Raw genomic sequence first — 15,841 nt, 5'->3', positions numbered from 1 at the left:
TCTAAATACTATAAGGAAACAGTGGATAAAAATCTCAATATCTCGTCTGGATATGAAAATAGTAACAACTCTCGATAAAAGATTAAACTATTCAGAAAATGAGCTCTTCACTTCTGAGGACTCTTGCCGGTACGTTTCACGGTAAAAACGTCACAAAGGTTGTCAGAGTTCATGATGCAGGCAGATTGTATCCTGTCAATTTGAATGTTCATGTGTCTTCCTATTCAAGAATGTTTTGTTCGTGAACGTTCACCGCAGTCGATCTTCTCGCATCGCAAGAGGCACAGAGAACAGCTTTCTCATATGGTTATTGATTTTACGGATGTTGAATTCCCCCATGATCAGAGACAATGATTAAGGTGCAAAAATGTTCAAGTGTTCTGTGTTCACATACAAACATTATCAGCTGCATCACCTGGACCCTTCAATTTGCAACTGTTGGAAAGTTGGATCAAATTACATCCAATGCTCGACATGGTCAGCGCCTTACGTGTAGGAGAATGTCCGAAAACTCGGATTAGTTTCGCACGTGAAGCAGGTTCGAGGCCGTAGGCCTCGAACCTGCTTCACGTGCGAAACTAATCGCGAGTTTGAGGACCTTCTCCTACTTAAAACTAAGTTCGACTACTTGTTCGTGCGCATCTAATGTCAATGTTACGATCAAATGCTTGTCATAGTCTGGAAACGTTTGTACACGTCGCCAAAACGCAGCTTAACACGACGAAAACTATGGGAGTGTTAATCTCGCGAAAACTGATAACGGCACGTGGATCATTCAGTTTTGCTTGAAGTCATAGTTTGTTGGGTTCATAATGGAAACCTCTGATACAGATATGGAGATTTTTATTACTCAAAACATTTTTTCTAAACTTCAGAAGTTGTAATCAATTCAGACTTTGAAGATTTACTTAATACCACTATTTCAGAATCAAAGGACACCCCAAGTTTTGATATAGGTGTTGACGACATTTCCTCAGGTTCAGATGATTTTTTGTTTGAAACAAGTCAGGCTATTGAGGAAAGAATATATGATAATGAATTCAATTTGTCTAACAAACGTAAACCACCTGGGCCCCTTCTACAGAAGCAACTGCAGCCATTTGTCCCGGAAGCCGTTACTGCTGAAAATAGATGCCGTTTTGCGAAACCTTTGACAGATTCTGACTTCAGTAAGTTGTGTAATTCATCTTATTCTAGAAATACTGAAAACAAAAGTATGTGGGCTGTGAGACTCTATCAGGCGTGGGTAGATGAGAGGAAAACAAGAGAAGGTCCTAGTGGTTGTGACTTAAATTCAAACATTTTGGAATTAGCTGTGAATGAAGGTGAATTGAACAAAACAGTAATGTACTTTGTGACGGAGGTCAGGAATCGGAAGGGTGAAGAATATCGGGGCAATACACTGTATGAGGTTATTGCCTCACTTCAATACTTTATTCGTCGGAATGGAATTCAAATAAACTTTTACGAATCTCCCTTATTCTCCGGACTTAGGACTGTTTTGGACGCCAAAATGAAATCTCTAGCGCGACAGGGAATTGGGATTGATAAGAGACAGGCATAATAACTGTTGAACAGGAAGATGTGTTGTGGAAAAAGGGAATTTTAGGTGAGGTCACCCCTCAAAAACTCATAGACACTCTGGTGTATCTGATTGGTTTGAACTGCGCTTTAAGAGCTGGGGATGAACACAGGAATCTAAGGGTGGGACCGAATTCACAGTTCTACCTGACCAATATGGAAGATGGGTGTAAAACTCTTAGGTACACTGAGGATGTTTCCAAAACCAACAGAGGGGGATTAAAACACAGGCGCATGGAAAAGAAGTCAATAAGCATATCCGTCAACATAGAGCGACCTGAGAGATGCCTAGTACGTCTCTACGAAAAGTACATGTCACTTCGGTGAGTAAGAAATAGTTTTACTATGCTGGATGTGAATATTTTAGTTTTAGGTCTCGCTTTCACTCCTAATAATTGGTATACACAGAAAGGCATGACATGTGTGACTCAGAAATTATAGTATTACTTTTGTCACGGTTTATAATATTGGAAATACTGTTACAATGCACTGACATTATTGTAAATTGTCACTGAATGGGCAAGATGGTATCAATATTACAAATTCCTTTTTCTTTTTTAGGCCAAGAGATGGCAAGTGTTCGGATTTCTACCTCCGACCACTCAGGTTTGTGAAAGATGACACATGGTATGCTATATGTCCTATTGGTAAACATCCTTTGAGAGGAACAGTCGGTCGAATATGCAAACTTGCTGGGTTTGCGGGTTTCTACTCCAACCACTCTCTTAGAGCAACAACAGCTACACGTCTCTACGACGCCAGTGTGGACGAACAGCTTATTGCAGAAAGGACGGGGCATAAATCTGTAGCCATTAGGAGTTACAAGGTGTGTATACAGTTATTCTTTATCATAAACTCGTCCCCAAACGACGTTTGACATGAATAGTTTTTTGGGCGAAACATAATGTAACTACTTTAAAATATAGTTTGTCGACTCAAATGTTCCACATTTCAACTTTTTGGGCCACGTCCTTCTGAATATTACTTTGTAAACTGCTATTCGTCTAGCTAAGATTATGTTGTTTGACCTGTCGCCTAAATTTCACATAGCAGACTTAGTCTATACTACATTTACCAGAAGATCAGGATAATATGCTGCTGTGAATACTGTTAACATTTTCACAACGCAGAGAACATCATCGGAGATGGAGGCCCGGGTTGATGACATAATACAGAGGAAACGACGATCTGTCACAGCAGCAGCTACAGTCACATCCACGACATCGTCGCCCACGTTCTCAGTCTCCGCCGCACCAGCGACTAACTGTTCCATGAAAGCATGGTGGTGTTGTAGGTCTTGCGATGAACAGTGTATGGGTGTGTTTGTGAGTGATCGAGTATATAGGGTGTATATAGCTACGGTCAGTGCATGTTATGTTTGTGTATAGATGTAATGTGTATGTGTAAGTGCTTTGCGTGCATGCCAACAGCAACTTCAAATTAGAAAATCCTATCTGAATCGACCCTTAACCGAATTCAAGATCACGGTATCAATAAATCAATAGTGAGGTCACATTGTACACAAAAAGTAGTAAACACAATATACATGCGGAGACACAGCAGTGGAGGCTGTGGGACGTCGGGGTGGATTGAGGGGATCGGACGTGTACTGCAAGCCACCATGTCATGTCAGAGTCCATAGGTTATCACAGATGTCTTGACATTCTTGGACGATCAGTTTTCCATCTTAAAAGTATGGTCGGTGACGTGATAATTAAATTAAGGAATCGCACTGGTAACAAGAATTATTCACGTTTCGGATGAATTACTTAAAACTATACATAACAAAACCCAGGCTTTTCATTTGTTGCCTAACGCCACACTCGACAATATTCCTGCTATATGACGTCAGCCGAGTAAATAATCGGGCCCAGCGATTGCTATCATTAGCATCGATCTGGGCACCTGGATTACGATGTTGGCGAGACTGACCACCCGTCACGTCTTACAACTGCTCAAGACCAGCCCCTAATGGACTGGACACTTGTCCCCTCTCGTCTTGATCCTTCGTCAAACTCACAAGGATTATCGTGAACGTGAAATGAGCAATCAACAAAATGTTAAAAGCACTGCTAACAGTTTATTTAGAGTCTGAACCACACTTCCACATAGTCTCACGCCACTCATGCCAGAGAAACGGAAGTCATTCTGCGCCTGTGCATCAACACGGCACTTCCGCCCATCAGCACGGTGAGAAGGATGGCCATGGTCAGGATAACTACGGGGGTCTGCCACCAGGGGTTGTCTGATGCCGTGTTGTGAGACAGTCCTGCAACCAAGTCGGTCTTAAATTCTCCTGGCAAACACATCCTTCATTCTAATTTACGTACATAAAAAAATTATCGTCACTGCATATTCCATAGATACTCATTTACACATCTTGAAATCAACGCTTATAGCCGGTGTATTCCCAGTTTAGTTTTTCGCACCCACACTATTAAATACAAACATAAATAACAGTTGGCATTGTCCGTGACTGTTCACACTGAGGTTATCACAGGCAATGTAATGCTAGGACCTGTCTTTCCTGTCTCCCTACATTACGTGTTTTACAAATAGGCTGTACCAGTATTCCTCAGAGAGTGATAGTTGACATCCACGTTATCACTTGTCACATCTTCATGGTGCACGTTTTCATGGACCACACCGTCATGCACCACATCTTCATCACCGTCAGCTTCCCCAGATTCACGTTGGTCGACCTCACCTTCATCCGGCATATCCAGTTCTTGAGAAACTGCGATCACGTGGTCGGAAGCATCTGTTGGGGGGGATAAAGGAATGACGGTAACAGTTTGGTCCAGTTTAGACAATGTACGATTCCAAAGAATCAATAGAGGTTTCTAGAGAACAATTTAAGGGGTTCACAATACGTAGTGGCTATAGGCGTAAAGAGCGACATTCGTTGCTACACTAATCTTCAAAAACTGAACATCCACTTTGTATTTTGCTTAGCCCAGAAGTCACACATTTGCCTCTTTACGGGGGAGTTACTAAATACTAAAAACTAAAACCCCTGTCACATCTATAAGGACTTCCATTCCAGGGTTCCAGCTATACAACAAGGAAAGGGTTTGAGAAATGGTAAACATGTAATGTTCTGACTTGTCAATACTTCACCTTTCTAAACACAATTGGGGACTACATAATGGTAGGATGTACAAGATCAAGTCTGGCAAGAAATGCCAGCGATAGGAATGCACGAGAACCAGGTACTGCAGACGTGTTCCGATTCCCTACTGGATGTGGTACTGCGGATCTTTCTCGGCGCTTGACCTACTGACGTTTGTCTCGAGCGTTTGAAATATTATTGTAAAAATATTCAATTTATAAATGTGTACTGTTGTTATCAGAAACCTCGACCTCTAGGCAGATAGGCGTTTGAAGCATTCCGTGTAAGAAACTAATAAGTTTTTAATAATCGTCACCCTCACCACCCACTATATGTATATCTGTATTGTATTGTATGGCCAGACGCCCACCTGGCTTGCGTCAGTAAAATCTGTTTTAAAACAGGTTCCCAGGAACAACGTGCGCTACCATTATCTACAGGTACACTCACACACTTCACTTGGGGAACGTTGTGACCGCGCAGCTTGGTTGACACATGAACTCTGAAAATACAAGTGAGAGGAGACATGAGTGAGTTTAGTTCCATGCAATACTCCAGTAACGGGACACAAGAAGTTGGCTTCACACATTGTACTCATGCATGAGAATGGAACAAGGGCATTCGCCGTTGCGAGTGAACGCAATGACAACCGGGAAGGCATTAAAACATGTTTGCTCCCCATTTAGAATTACAGAAAACTTGGCAAGAACACAGATTAATTCCATGGTATGCTTGGTGTCATTTGGATATCTCTTCAATACAAGGGTCAAAGGTCGCAAGAGCTACTTTCTGATTGGCTACTGTCGATTTCTTGTAAGATTTCATTGGGAATATGTGAAAGGTCGTTGTGACGTGAAGTCGTTTGTATTGTGTATTGGTCAGATATTTCTATTGTGGTAAGGAGCACCGTTATTTGCTTTCAGTGAATATGAATGTTACAATACATACAGGGTTGTCTCCCTTGAGACTGGTACTTACCCCATCACATTTCTTCGTACATAGCGTGTAGTTGCATTGGAAACTCAAAGATATGCTATTTTTCAGATTGAAGATATGAAAAAAGGGACTATAGACATTTAAACCTTCTGTGGTGAAACCCTCTGTCTGTTTGAAGACGATACCATCTCCACAACTGCAAAAAGAATAGTAAATAATACTTCAAGTCCAGCCTTCAGCCATGACAGTCGCAGGCTTCACGCTTTGTTCGACAGCGAGTATCATCAATGAACAATGTTGTTACAAAATTGCATTTCAGTGATCAATTCGCTGAAGTCTCCACTGAACAGTGTTTCACACTACTTGTTTGACATGCATGCAAGTGCAATATTCCAGCAATATCACTGCGGGATACATCACAAATGGGCTTGACACAGTGTGCCCATGTGGAGGGAATAGAACTCGGGTCTTCCGCGTGACGAACACCTTAAGCACAAGGATGAAAGAGTATATACAGAAACGTACAACAGAATATAGATGCAATAGGTAATATTGTAGAGCAGCGCGTCTTTAAAGGAAGAAACTGGGCAAAATGCACCGACTTCTGTCTTCACAAGGGCCCAGGACACCCTAACAGTCTGTACAGACCCTCACTCACCCAGCTCTCAGAACAGCGTAGTGAACACCGTTGTTGCCCACCGCGTCACACGCAGTCGCCCGCAGGCCCTTCTCCCCGCCAACGCCTGTAAACAATTTCCGACAGCAGCAATGAGTTGATCAACGCAGTCGCCGGCACCGCTCCAGCTCTGTAAATTACCTGGCCAAGACACGCCAGTGCTATTCTGCTTTGAGGCGCGAATGGAATGAGTTCGCCAATTTAGCGGCCAGTCCATCAGTTATACCAGGGATGTATTGTCATTCCTGATATAGAACGATCCAACTAGATGTATTCGAGCCTAGACATCCCCCCACCCCCACCCCCCACCTGTGCCTGAGCCATTGCATGTTAATATTTGTATTTCTATTTCCTTTTCTTGTTCAATTCAGAGAGGCTACTACCCAGACAAGTTTCGTGAGAAACTGCCATGCAATATCAATAAAATATTCCTGAGGTTGACTGAAAAGTACTGAGTGAACAAACTGATAGCATAGTTTTCGTACCACTAGCATGTGTACAAACAATTCTATGCACTATAGACGGTGGCTAGTCATCCTAGGGCCTGACCCCGCCTCACCATCAGAAGTTGCTGCTAATCTCACAAGGCGGCCGCGTTTCATTTTCTTTGGTGTACTTTTTCCCATGATGTTGACGACCCGCAGCTTCAGGTGAGAGGCCCCGCGCTTACCTTCATTGGCTTGGATCTCTTTGGGTGCGATCAAACTGAAACATGTGGAATTATGTTAGGGTAGCCTGCTGTCCTCGGCTCACACACTGCACGCAGCACACACACACAACGGACACTTACACTTACCACAAAACTAAATGTTAAACCAAAACTCTGTATGTCTTATTAACTGCATGGCTGACAGACGCTTCATCCCATTCAGCCCTACAGTCTTGTTTAAAACGAATGGGAACGTCCTACGTGATTGCCCGACCTTTGAAGCAACTGGGATACTTTTTTACAAGTATACTGTGGGTAAACGAATGACGATAATTGTAGGCACTTAGAAAACTAGGACAACTGCATTAAGGACCTGAAAAAAAGTGCAGATTAGAAACGTCTCATACAACACAATACACTATGAAATGCGGATGCGTTGAGGTGATACATCAGACACGGTAGGACAATTGGACACACAAGATGCTTTACAGAAAAATGTGAAACCAGGAGCCCCATACCTTGTTTGTTTGAAGGTTGTTGTACGTACCTGCGGCCAGTACCTTGTTGGGAGGCTGTAGTACGTACCTGCAGCCAATACCTTGTTGGGAGGCTGTAGTACGTACCTGCGACCTATAACTTGTTTGTTGGGAGGATGCAGCACGTACCTGCAGCCAATACCTTGTTGGGAGGCTGTAGTACGTACCTGCGACCTATAACTTGTTTGTTGGGAGGATGCAGCACGTACCTGCGGCCAATACCTTGCTTGTTGGACGTCCGTGTACTGTGGGGGTCGTAGGCACAAGTGATTACGTAAGGCTCAACCACTGGCCGGATCTGGGTCTGTGGTTCTCCGTATTCCAGATCCACATACAACACGTACGTGTTCGAATCCGTCTTTTTCTGCACATGGAACAACAATAATTACTGGTTGTACACTGTACCTAGATTCAGTCAAACGTAAGCGACCTGTATTTATTGGGGAGTGAACGATGACTTTTACTAAAAGTATTCCAGTTATCTGTTTCCTGTAAATGCGTATCCTATACCCTGTGTATATGTATCCTTTATATACGTATCCTATATCCTGTATATATCCTGTACATGTGTGTCCTATTGCGTGTATATACGTATCCTATATCCTGTACATGTGTGTCCTACTGCGTGTATATACGTATCCTATATCCTGTATATAGCCTGTACATGTGTGTCCTATTGCGTGTATATACGTATCCTATATCCTGTATATAGCCTGTACATGTGTGTCCTACTGCGTGTATATACGTATCCTATATCCTGTATATATCCTGTACATGTGTGTCCTACTGCGTGTATATACGTATCCTATATCCTGTATATAGCCTGTACATGTGTGTCCTATTGCGTGTATATACGTATCCTATATCCTGTATATAGCCTGTACATGTGTGTCCTATTGCCTGTATATACGTATCCTATATCCTGTATATATCCTGTACATGTGTGTCCTATTGCGTGTATATACGTATCCTATATCCTGTATATAGCCTGTACATGTGTGTCCTATTGCGTGTATATACGTATCCTATATCCTGTATATAGCCTGTACATGTGTGTCCTATTGCCTGTATATACGTATCCTATATCCTGTATATAGCCTGTACATGTGTGTCCTACTGCGTGTATATACGTATCCTATATCCTGTATATAGCCTGTACATGTGTGTCCTATTGCGTGTATATACGTATCCTATATCCTGTATATAGCCTGTACATGTGTGTCCTATTGCCTGTATATACGTATCCTATATCCTGTACATATCCTGTACATGTGTGTCCTATTGCGTGTATATACGTATCCTATATCCTGTATATATCCTGTACATGTGTGTCCTACTGCGTGTATATACGTATCCTATATCCTGTATATATCCTGTACATGTGTGTCCTATTGCGTGTATATACGTATCCTATATCCTGTATATAGCCTGTACATGTGTGTCCTACTGCGTGTATATACGTATCCTATATCCTGTATATAGCCTGTACATGTGTGTCCTATTGCGTGTATATACGTATCCTATATCCTGTATATATCCTGTACATGTGTGTCCTACTGCGTGTATATACGTATCCTATATCCTGTATATAGCCTGTACATGTGTGTCCTATTGCGTGTATATACGTATCCTATATCCTGTATATAGCCTGTACATGTGTGTCCTATTGCCTGTATATACGTATCCTATATCCTGTATATATCCTGTACATGTGTGTCCTATTGCGTGTATATACGTATCCTATATCCTGTATATATCCTGTACATGTGTGTCCTACTGCGTGTATATACGTATCCTATATCCTGTACATATCCTGTACATGTGTGTCCTATTGCGTGTATATACGTATCCTATATCCTGTATATAGCCTGTACATGTGTGTCCTATTGCCTGTATATACGTATCCTATATCCTGTATATAGCCTGTACATGTGTGTCCTATTGCGTGTATATACGTATCCTATATCCTGTATATAGCCTGTACATGTGTGTCCTATTGCCTGTATATACGTATCCTATATCCTGTACATATCCTGTACATGTGTGTCCTATTGCGTGTATATACGTATCCTATATCCTGTATATATCCTGTACATGTGTGTCCTACTGCGTGTATATACGTATCCTATATCCTGTATATATCCTGTACATGTGTGTCCTATTGCGTGTATATACGTATCCTATATCCTGTATATATCCTGTACATGTGTGTCCTACTGCGTGTATATACGTATCCTATATCCTGTATATAGCCTGTACATGTGTGTCCTATTGCGTGTATATACGTATCCTATATCCTGTATATATCCTGTACATGTGTGTCCTATTGCCTGTATATACGTATCCTATATCCTGTATATATCCTGTACATGTGTGTCCTATTGCGTGTATATACGTATCCTACATCATGTATACATACTAGGTACATAAAGAAATAGTGCATTGTCAAAATATTATTCCAGTTGATACGTACGATAACAATGTCCAAGTTATATATAAATGTCATGGATGGATCCTGAAACTTTAAAAAGTGGGGAGAATTTCAACGGAAAAGTCAGTTACAATGAGTCAGTCCAACAAGCGGGTTAGGGGTCAAACGACCATGTCACAAGCTCAATAACGAGTATGACACAGAGCCTATCAAACGTGCAAGGACAGTTTGTAGAATGTCTTGCCAGATTCTCTCAAGTCCTGTTGCCATTTCAAGGACGTTATCTAGAGGATGAGGAAGACGGCGTAGACGTCGGTCCATCTCGTCCCAAACATGATCTATCGGGAAGAGATCCGGTGAATTTGCAGGCCAAGGCAGCCAGTCAACGTTGTGGTTTTGCAAGAAATCCACAGCAACCTTTGCCGTATGAGGGCGGGCATTGGTTACGACCACCTTGGCGCTTCGATCACTTTTTGAGAAACGGGGCCCAGGTGTCAACTTTCTTGCGTCAGTATATATTGCTTCCAGCACTGACAGTTGACGACTGATGAAATCTGATAATGTTGAAACCATATATAGTCAGCTTATAATTTGTTTTCTTTGCAAATCAGAGGTGCAATGAAGGTTGGCGACCATACCGACAGCGCTCTAGGTAAACAAAGGATACACTGTAGGTGATTGCATCAGCTGCTGTGGCCACTAGATGTATCTGCCATTTATGTAATGTAATACTCTCGATAATTCACGACATCTCTTTCCAACACGCTGAATCCTCTTTAAGAGATCAAGAATTCATTATGGGCCAGCTAGGTTTCCTTCCCGTCCTACGACTGGTATATCTGACTACCTAGGTAAAGAATCGAATATGTCTACAGGTACCCTACTTGTACTTGCCGCAAACTGAACGGGTAGTTTTGCTCGCCGACTCGGTTGAAAGATGACATATGCTATATGTTATATGATGAACAGTTTAAGAAACAACACTTACATTCAAGACACACTTTTCTCTTGAGTTCCCGCTAAATAGAGGATCGACCTCGAAGTTTACTTCGTCGGGACTGAGAATGACAGTGGTGTAGTTGTCCTTGCAGTACACGCGGACTTGCAGGTTCAAGTCTGTCAGAATGCGCACTGGGAGGCTCCCTGTTGGTGAAGGGGGACACTTCGCTTTCACTGAAATGTGGAATAATGGTTTGTAAGGGCCAACATACAAGCCAGGCGGTTTATAGTGGGTACGTGACAGTCAGACACGACGGTATTGTACTGGTCATGGGATTTCAAAGCATAAGCCCTGGTGTACAAACTGGTGAGTGAGTCTTGCTTTATGCCGCAATATTCCAGCTATATGGCGGCGGTCAAAATGGTACAGTTCAGTATTCTATCAATCTGTAGCATACGAACATTGCCATGCCAAAGCAAGTCTTTTTGGAGGTCCTGTTACCAGACAACTGGTATGAACAGGAAACTGTCCTAATCACTTGGGAAATATCACCATATCAGCAGCAGACTTCTGAACACATCTGCAAATATCGGCAATGATGACAGTTGTGTTACAACGTAGCAAATATCGGCAATGATGACAGTTGTGTTACAACGTAGCAAATATCGGCAATGATGACAGTTGTGTTACAACGTACTCCTTCAGTGTTGCATCTGCGTTCGGTTGTCTGCCAGTGCTAACATTTCAAGAAAATGTGTCTTTGAAGACCCTTTCACCAACCGTGACGTTATATCAGGTCTGAGACGGTGCAACATAGCTATATGTGTTAAAAACCACTAAAGTGGTGAATATTCTTCATATCAAGACATTTCTACAATCTACTCACTCTCAAGTACGTACTCCCCATATACTTCCTTGTGGTACTGGTAGGCCTGTGGGTGAAGAATGTGGACCCTTCTCATCACACTACAAGAACGTAACATTCCGTCAGACGCCCATTCATGTCTGTACAACGTAAATGTCCCCAGTAACGCTATGCTATCTCTGCCCAACCGAACCATTTACATATCTGATTTCACATTTGTACAACTAACAGTGAAATACCCATACATACACTGGCGAATATTACGTGTGAACTAAGTTGAATGATAACCACCGACCTCAACCGACACCACCATCATCATCATCATCAGAAACAGCAGCATTCTGAAATAATCATATAGAGAATACTGTTAGTTTGGAGAAGTCACTACAAAGGGCCGAGCTCATTAGAGGTACTATGTGAGCGAGTTTTGTTTTACGCCGCTCTCAGCCTTATTCCAGCTATAGGGCAGCATTCTGTAAATAATGGAGTCTGGACCTGATAATCCAGTGATCAACATCATAAGCATTTGTCTACGTAACTGGGAACCGATGACGTGTCAACCAAGTCGCTGAGCTTGACCACCCGATCTCGTTAGTCGCCTCTAAAAGCATGTGTTACGCCAGGAGCTCCACGGGTCGATCTCGACAAGATGGGTTTCTGAAGACATGTTCTAAAAGCGCTATATACTGCGAAACATTAAACATTAAAGGAAATAGTAAGCAGGTTATCTAACCAATTCCTGAAGGAATACGCCCCTGTTGTGCAACAGCAGACGTTTCTCATACTGTAAATTACTGCATTGTCAGATCAACACTATGTCCTTTTATACAGCTGGAACTTGTTGACCTACCTGTCCGAGCGACCACAGTTTTTGATGTAGGCAGAAAACTTACGTGCTATACTTCATTTTAGCACAGCCGCTCTATTAAGCGTGTGGTGAGTATGGACAATATTCCATGATAATCACGGCTGGGACACCAGAAATAGGCTTCAAACATTGTACCCATCTGGGAAATAGAACCTGGGCGGCATATAAAGTACAAAAGCAAACCTCACCTTCAGCGTTATGTTCCCCTGAATGACGGAAGATCTCAGTCACCTAAAAGTCAGCAAGTTGGTGATGGTCAATTTTATGAAAAAAACCCCACCATGTACAGTGAGACTGATCCACCCTGATGCCGTTTTGTAGTGTTGAAGAAAATAAACCTGTAGTCATGGGAATTTTATGACGATTTAATATAATTAGAAACACGACTTACAGTAGAGTAATTCAGACTTGATTTAATTCAAATATGATATATCCCATAGATACTAGTATTTATAGTAGATGAACTATCAGATCGCTGTTATAACGAGTATATGTAATGTGTCAGCATTGAATGCAAGTCTAAACATAGATCAACTAAGTAAAGGCAACTAATAGTAGTATTGACTAGTCAGTTTGAATGCATGATGTATGTTTGGCATGTGTGATTGGTTTACGCATATAATACATTATATTACCTATAGTTCCAAGTTGTATGGCGGATGCAATTGTACTTTTAAACATTTATAGATCATATAACATGTATATATGCTCTCTGCATGCATACCTATTTGTTATGCAGATCTGATATCATCCAAAAGAATATCCTTGTGTAGCAGCTTGGGTATAACCAACCTGGTATGGAACACGTGACCAGACTTCCGTATATATATACCACAAATATGTACGAGTCAGTGAGGGAGGGAGTTTAGTTTTACGCCGCACTCAGCAATCATCCAGCTATAAGAAGGTGGTCTGTAGATAATCGAGTCTGGACCAGACAATCCAGTGATCAAAAGCATGAGCATCGATCTCTGCAATAGGAAAGCGATGACGTGCCAACCAAGTCATCGAGCCTGACCATCGGATCCCGTTAGTCGCCTCATATGACAAGCTGAATTGCCTTTTACATCAAGCATGTGTTTCTGAAGGACTATTGTACCCCTGACCTCACCCCCCCCCCCCCCCCCCACACACACACACCCATGTTTCATGTTTTTAAGAGCAATTTCTTAAAATATTGTTATGTTCAAAACAGATGACCCACTAATGCATTTGAAAAAAATTGATAACCATCCCTCCAATCCTTAAAATCATCATCATCTCCGACTTTCAATTAAGAACTGTTAATACATGTCACAGATGTACCACCTCCCAGCCATCCGATCCACACTACGCCTCCGACACACGAGCGAGTGTCGGAATAATGTTTTACGTCGCTTCCAGCAATTTTCAAGCAAACATCACGGCGGTCAACACCTGAAATGACATCTTTTACCCATGTGGGAAATCGAACCCAAGTCTTTGGCGTGACGAGCGAACTATTTACCCACTAAGCTACCCCACCGCCCTACGGGGCAAACGACTGTCTATTTTCAGACTTCCACATTATCAATCGCGTGTTTATTAAGGTGGCAACCGATTCACAGAACTCCAAAATCCGTGTTACTTACACCGATATTTTGCGACCCACCTGTATGGAATGACCAAGTTAGGTACTCGACCTGACACACGTCGACCACTGCCTGTAAACAAGGGGCTTCACCGTGCACGTGGCCCTCTGTACTAGGCACGTTCTCCTCGGAAGTGAATGGACTGCACGTGCGCTCTGGATATGATGTATCGAGTGCGTGCAGAAGCGGGTGTGTTGCGGAGAGTGATCATCATTCTTAAAAACCTGTTTAAGGTATTAAATCATATTACACAACTGACAAGAAACACTTTTTTAGATTTTGGGAGATGTTTTCACATCTCCGTCTTAGAGCTCCCGTATATGCACCGGACTGTTATATCGTCCATGCCTCAAACCAAGGACTTTGTAGAACTGTACATAGGCCATGTTGTACAGACGGCCTACACTACTGTACCGAAGTATGGAACTGTATATATGCTACAGTCAGTTTGTCAAATCAGTTATTTCAGATGACTAAGGGGGTTAGACATTTCAGGTCATTTTGTGTAACAACAATTTCATTTCATCTATACATGGTCGACAGGGGTTTGTGAGGGGTGGCTGCTCAAGTGTAAATGGTCCAAAAACAGGCACAATAGTCGCCGCCTCTATTTCAGATAAGTGAAATTGTGATCCCCTTTTGTACATTAAGTTATTTAGTGAAATTTCATGAAATGACTGAAGTATGTTGACCATCTTAGTCGTTTCACGAAATGACTGATTTCACAATCTGACTGACATATACACCGACAACAAAATGGCCACATAATTGTTTTGTTGTCTTGTCGTTTTTGTCATATTTCCTTGCATAAAAATATTCTAGGAAGCCAGTCCCCTTCGTGGTATGAGGAGGCACGGTACAGATTCTTTCATCAACACACAACAGTTATGACCCTTCTATGTACCAAGTGAAAGAAGTTCTATAAAATCTCAAAACTATCCACAGTGATTAATACGTATATTTTTGTCTATGCAAGCAGCAGAGAGATTCCCCACTTGACAGGGTGTTTCCCTTTTCATTCAGCAATATTCCAGCAATCTTCCAGCTGAAAGACGGCTGTCTCAGCCAATCCTGGAACAAATGAATGACGTCATCATAGTCGATCTACCAAATTTTGATATGGTGCAATACACTAATCAAATGAGCGAACCTGCCCATCCGATCCAGTTGTCCGCCTCTTACGACAAACCTGAAATATTACTTGAAGTATTACCTGAAATATTACCTGAAGTATTGCCTGAAATATTACCTGAAGTATTACCTGAAATATTACCTGAAGTATTGCCTGAAATATTACCTGAAGTATTGCCTGAAATATTACCTGAAGTATTACCTGAAGTATTGCCTGAAATATTACCTGAAGTATTACCTGAAGTATTACCTGAAGTATTACCTGAAATATTACCTGAAGTATTACCTGAAATATTACTTGAAGTATTACCTGAAATATTACTTGAAGTATTACCTGAAATATTACCTGAAGTATTACATTACTTGAAGTATTACCTGAAATATTACCTGAAGTATTACCTGAAATATTACCTGAAGTATTACCTGAAATATTACCTGAAGTATTACCTGAAATATTACCTGAAGTATTACCTGAAATATTACCTGAAGTATTACCTGAAGGTTCA

The 15,841-nt window shown here is 41.8% G+C and overlaps 1 protein-coding gene and 1 pseudogene across 2 annotated transcripts; one reads left to right on the top strand and one right to left on the bottom strand.

Annotated features, from left to right (window-relative positions):
- The first annotated feature begins 1,513 nt into the window (after positions 1 to 1,513).
- Positions 1,514 to 3,039, top strand: LOC137257579 (transcriptional regulator QRICH1-like; annotated as a pseudogene).
- A 602-nt stretch (positions 3,040 to 3,641) lies between these two features.
- Positions 3,642 to 14,434, bottom strand: LOC137257716 (vitelline envelope sperm lysin receptor-like). 2 transcript variants are annotated; one of them, XM_067795111.1, is made up of 12 exons: positions 14,225 to 14,434; positions 12,783 to 12,825; positions 12,022 to 12,067; positions 11,748 to 11,793; positions 10,910 to 11,094; positions 7,700 to 7,854; positions 6,865 to 7,010; positions 6,288 to 6,372; positions 5,672 to 5,825; positions 5,144 to 5,195; positions 4,148 to 4,342; positions 3,642 to 3,850 (listed from the first exon to the last, which is right to left on the bottom strand). In XM_067795111.1, the coding sequence occupies exons 3-12, from the start codon at positions 12,064 to 12,066 to the stop codon at positions 3,705 to 3,707; spliced, it is 1,209 nt and encodes a 402-aa protein (XP_067651212.1). In that variant the 5' UTR covers position 12,067; positions 12,783 to 12,825; positions 14,225 to 14,434; the 3' UTR covers positions 3,642 to 3,704. The 2 variants fall into 2 exon arrangements, with proteins under 2 accessions (XP_067651212.1, XP_067651214.1); XM_067795113.1 differs by having other exon boundaries at positions 14,205 to 14,296.
- Positions 14,435 to 15,841: the final 1,407 nt, after the last annotated feature.

This window comes from Haliotis asinina, chromosome 12 (assembly GCF_037392515.1).
Source record: "Haliotis asinina isolate JCU_RB_2024 chromosome 12, JCU_Hal_asi_v2, whole genome shotgun sequence".
NCBI classification, from domain to species: Eukaryota; Metazoa; Mollusca; class Gastropoda; order Lepetellida; family Haliotidae; genus Haliotis; species Haliotis asinina.
Note: the sequence above shows the minus strand (reverse complement) of the source record. Positions and strands in the feature narration are given on the sequence as shown.

What these genes read in the sequence shown, in the direction of transcription:
- LOC137257716 (XM_067795111.1), bottom strand. Translation starts at nt 12,066, where the DNA reads ATGCTGCTGTTTCTGATGATGATGATGATGGTGGTGTCGGTTGAG. An exon ending in GAGAAAAGTGTGTCTTGAAT is followed by an intron (nt 7,855 to 10,909) that starts GTAAGTGTTGTT and finishes TTCCATGTGCAG; the next exon opens with AAAAAGACGGATTCGAACAC. An exon ending in AAGCAAGGTATTGGCCGCAG is followed by an intron (nt 7,011 to 7,699) that starts GTACGTGCTGCA and finishes CACATGTTTCAG; the next exon opens with TTTGATCGCACCCAAAGAGA.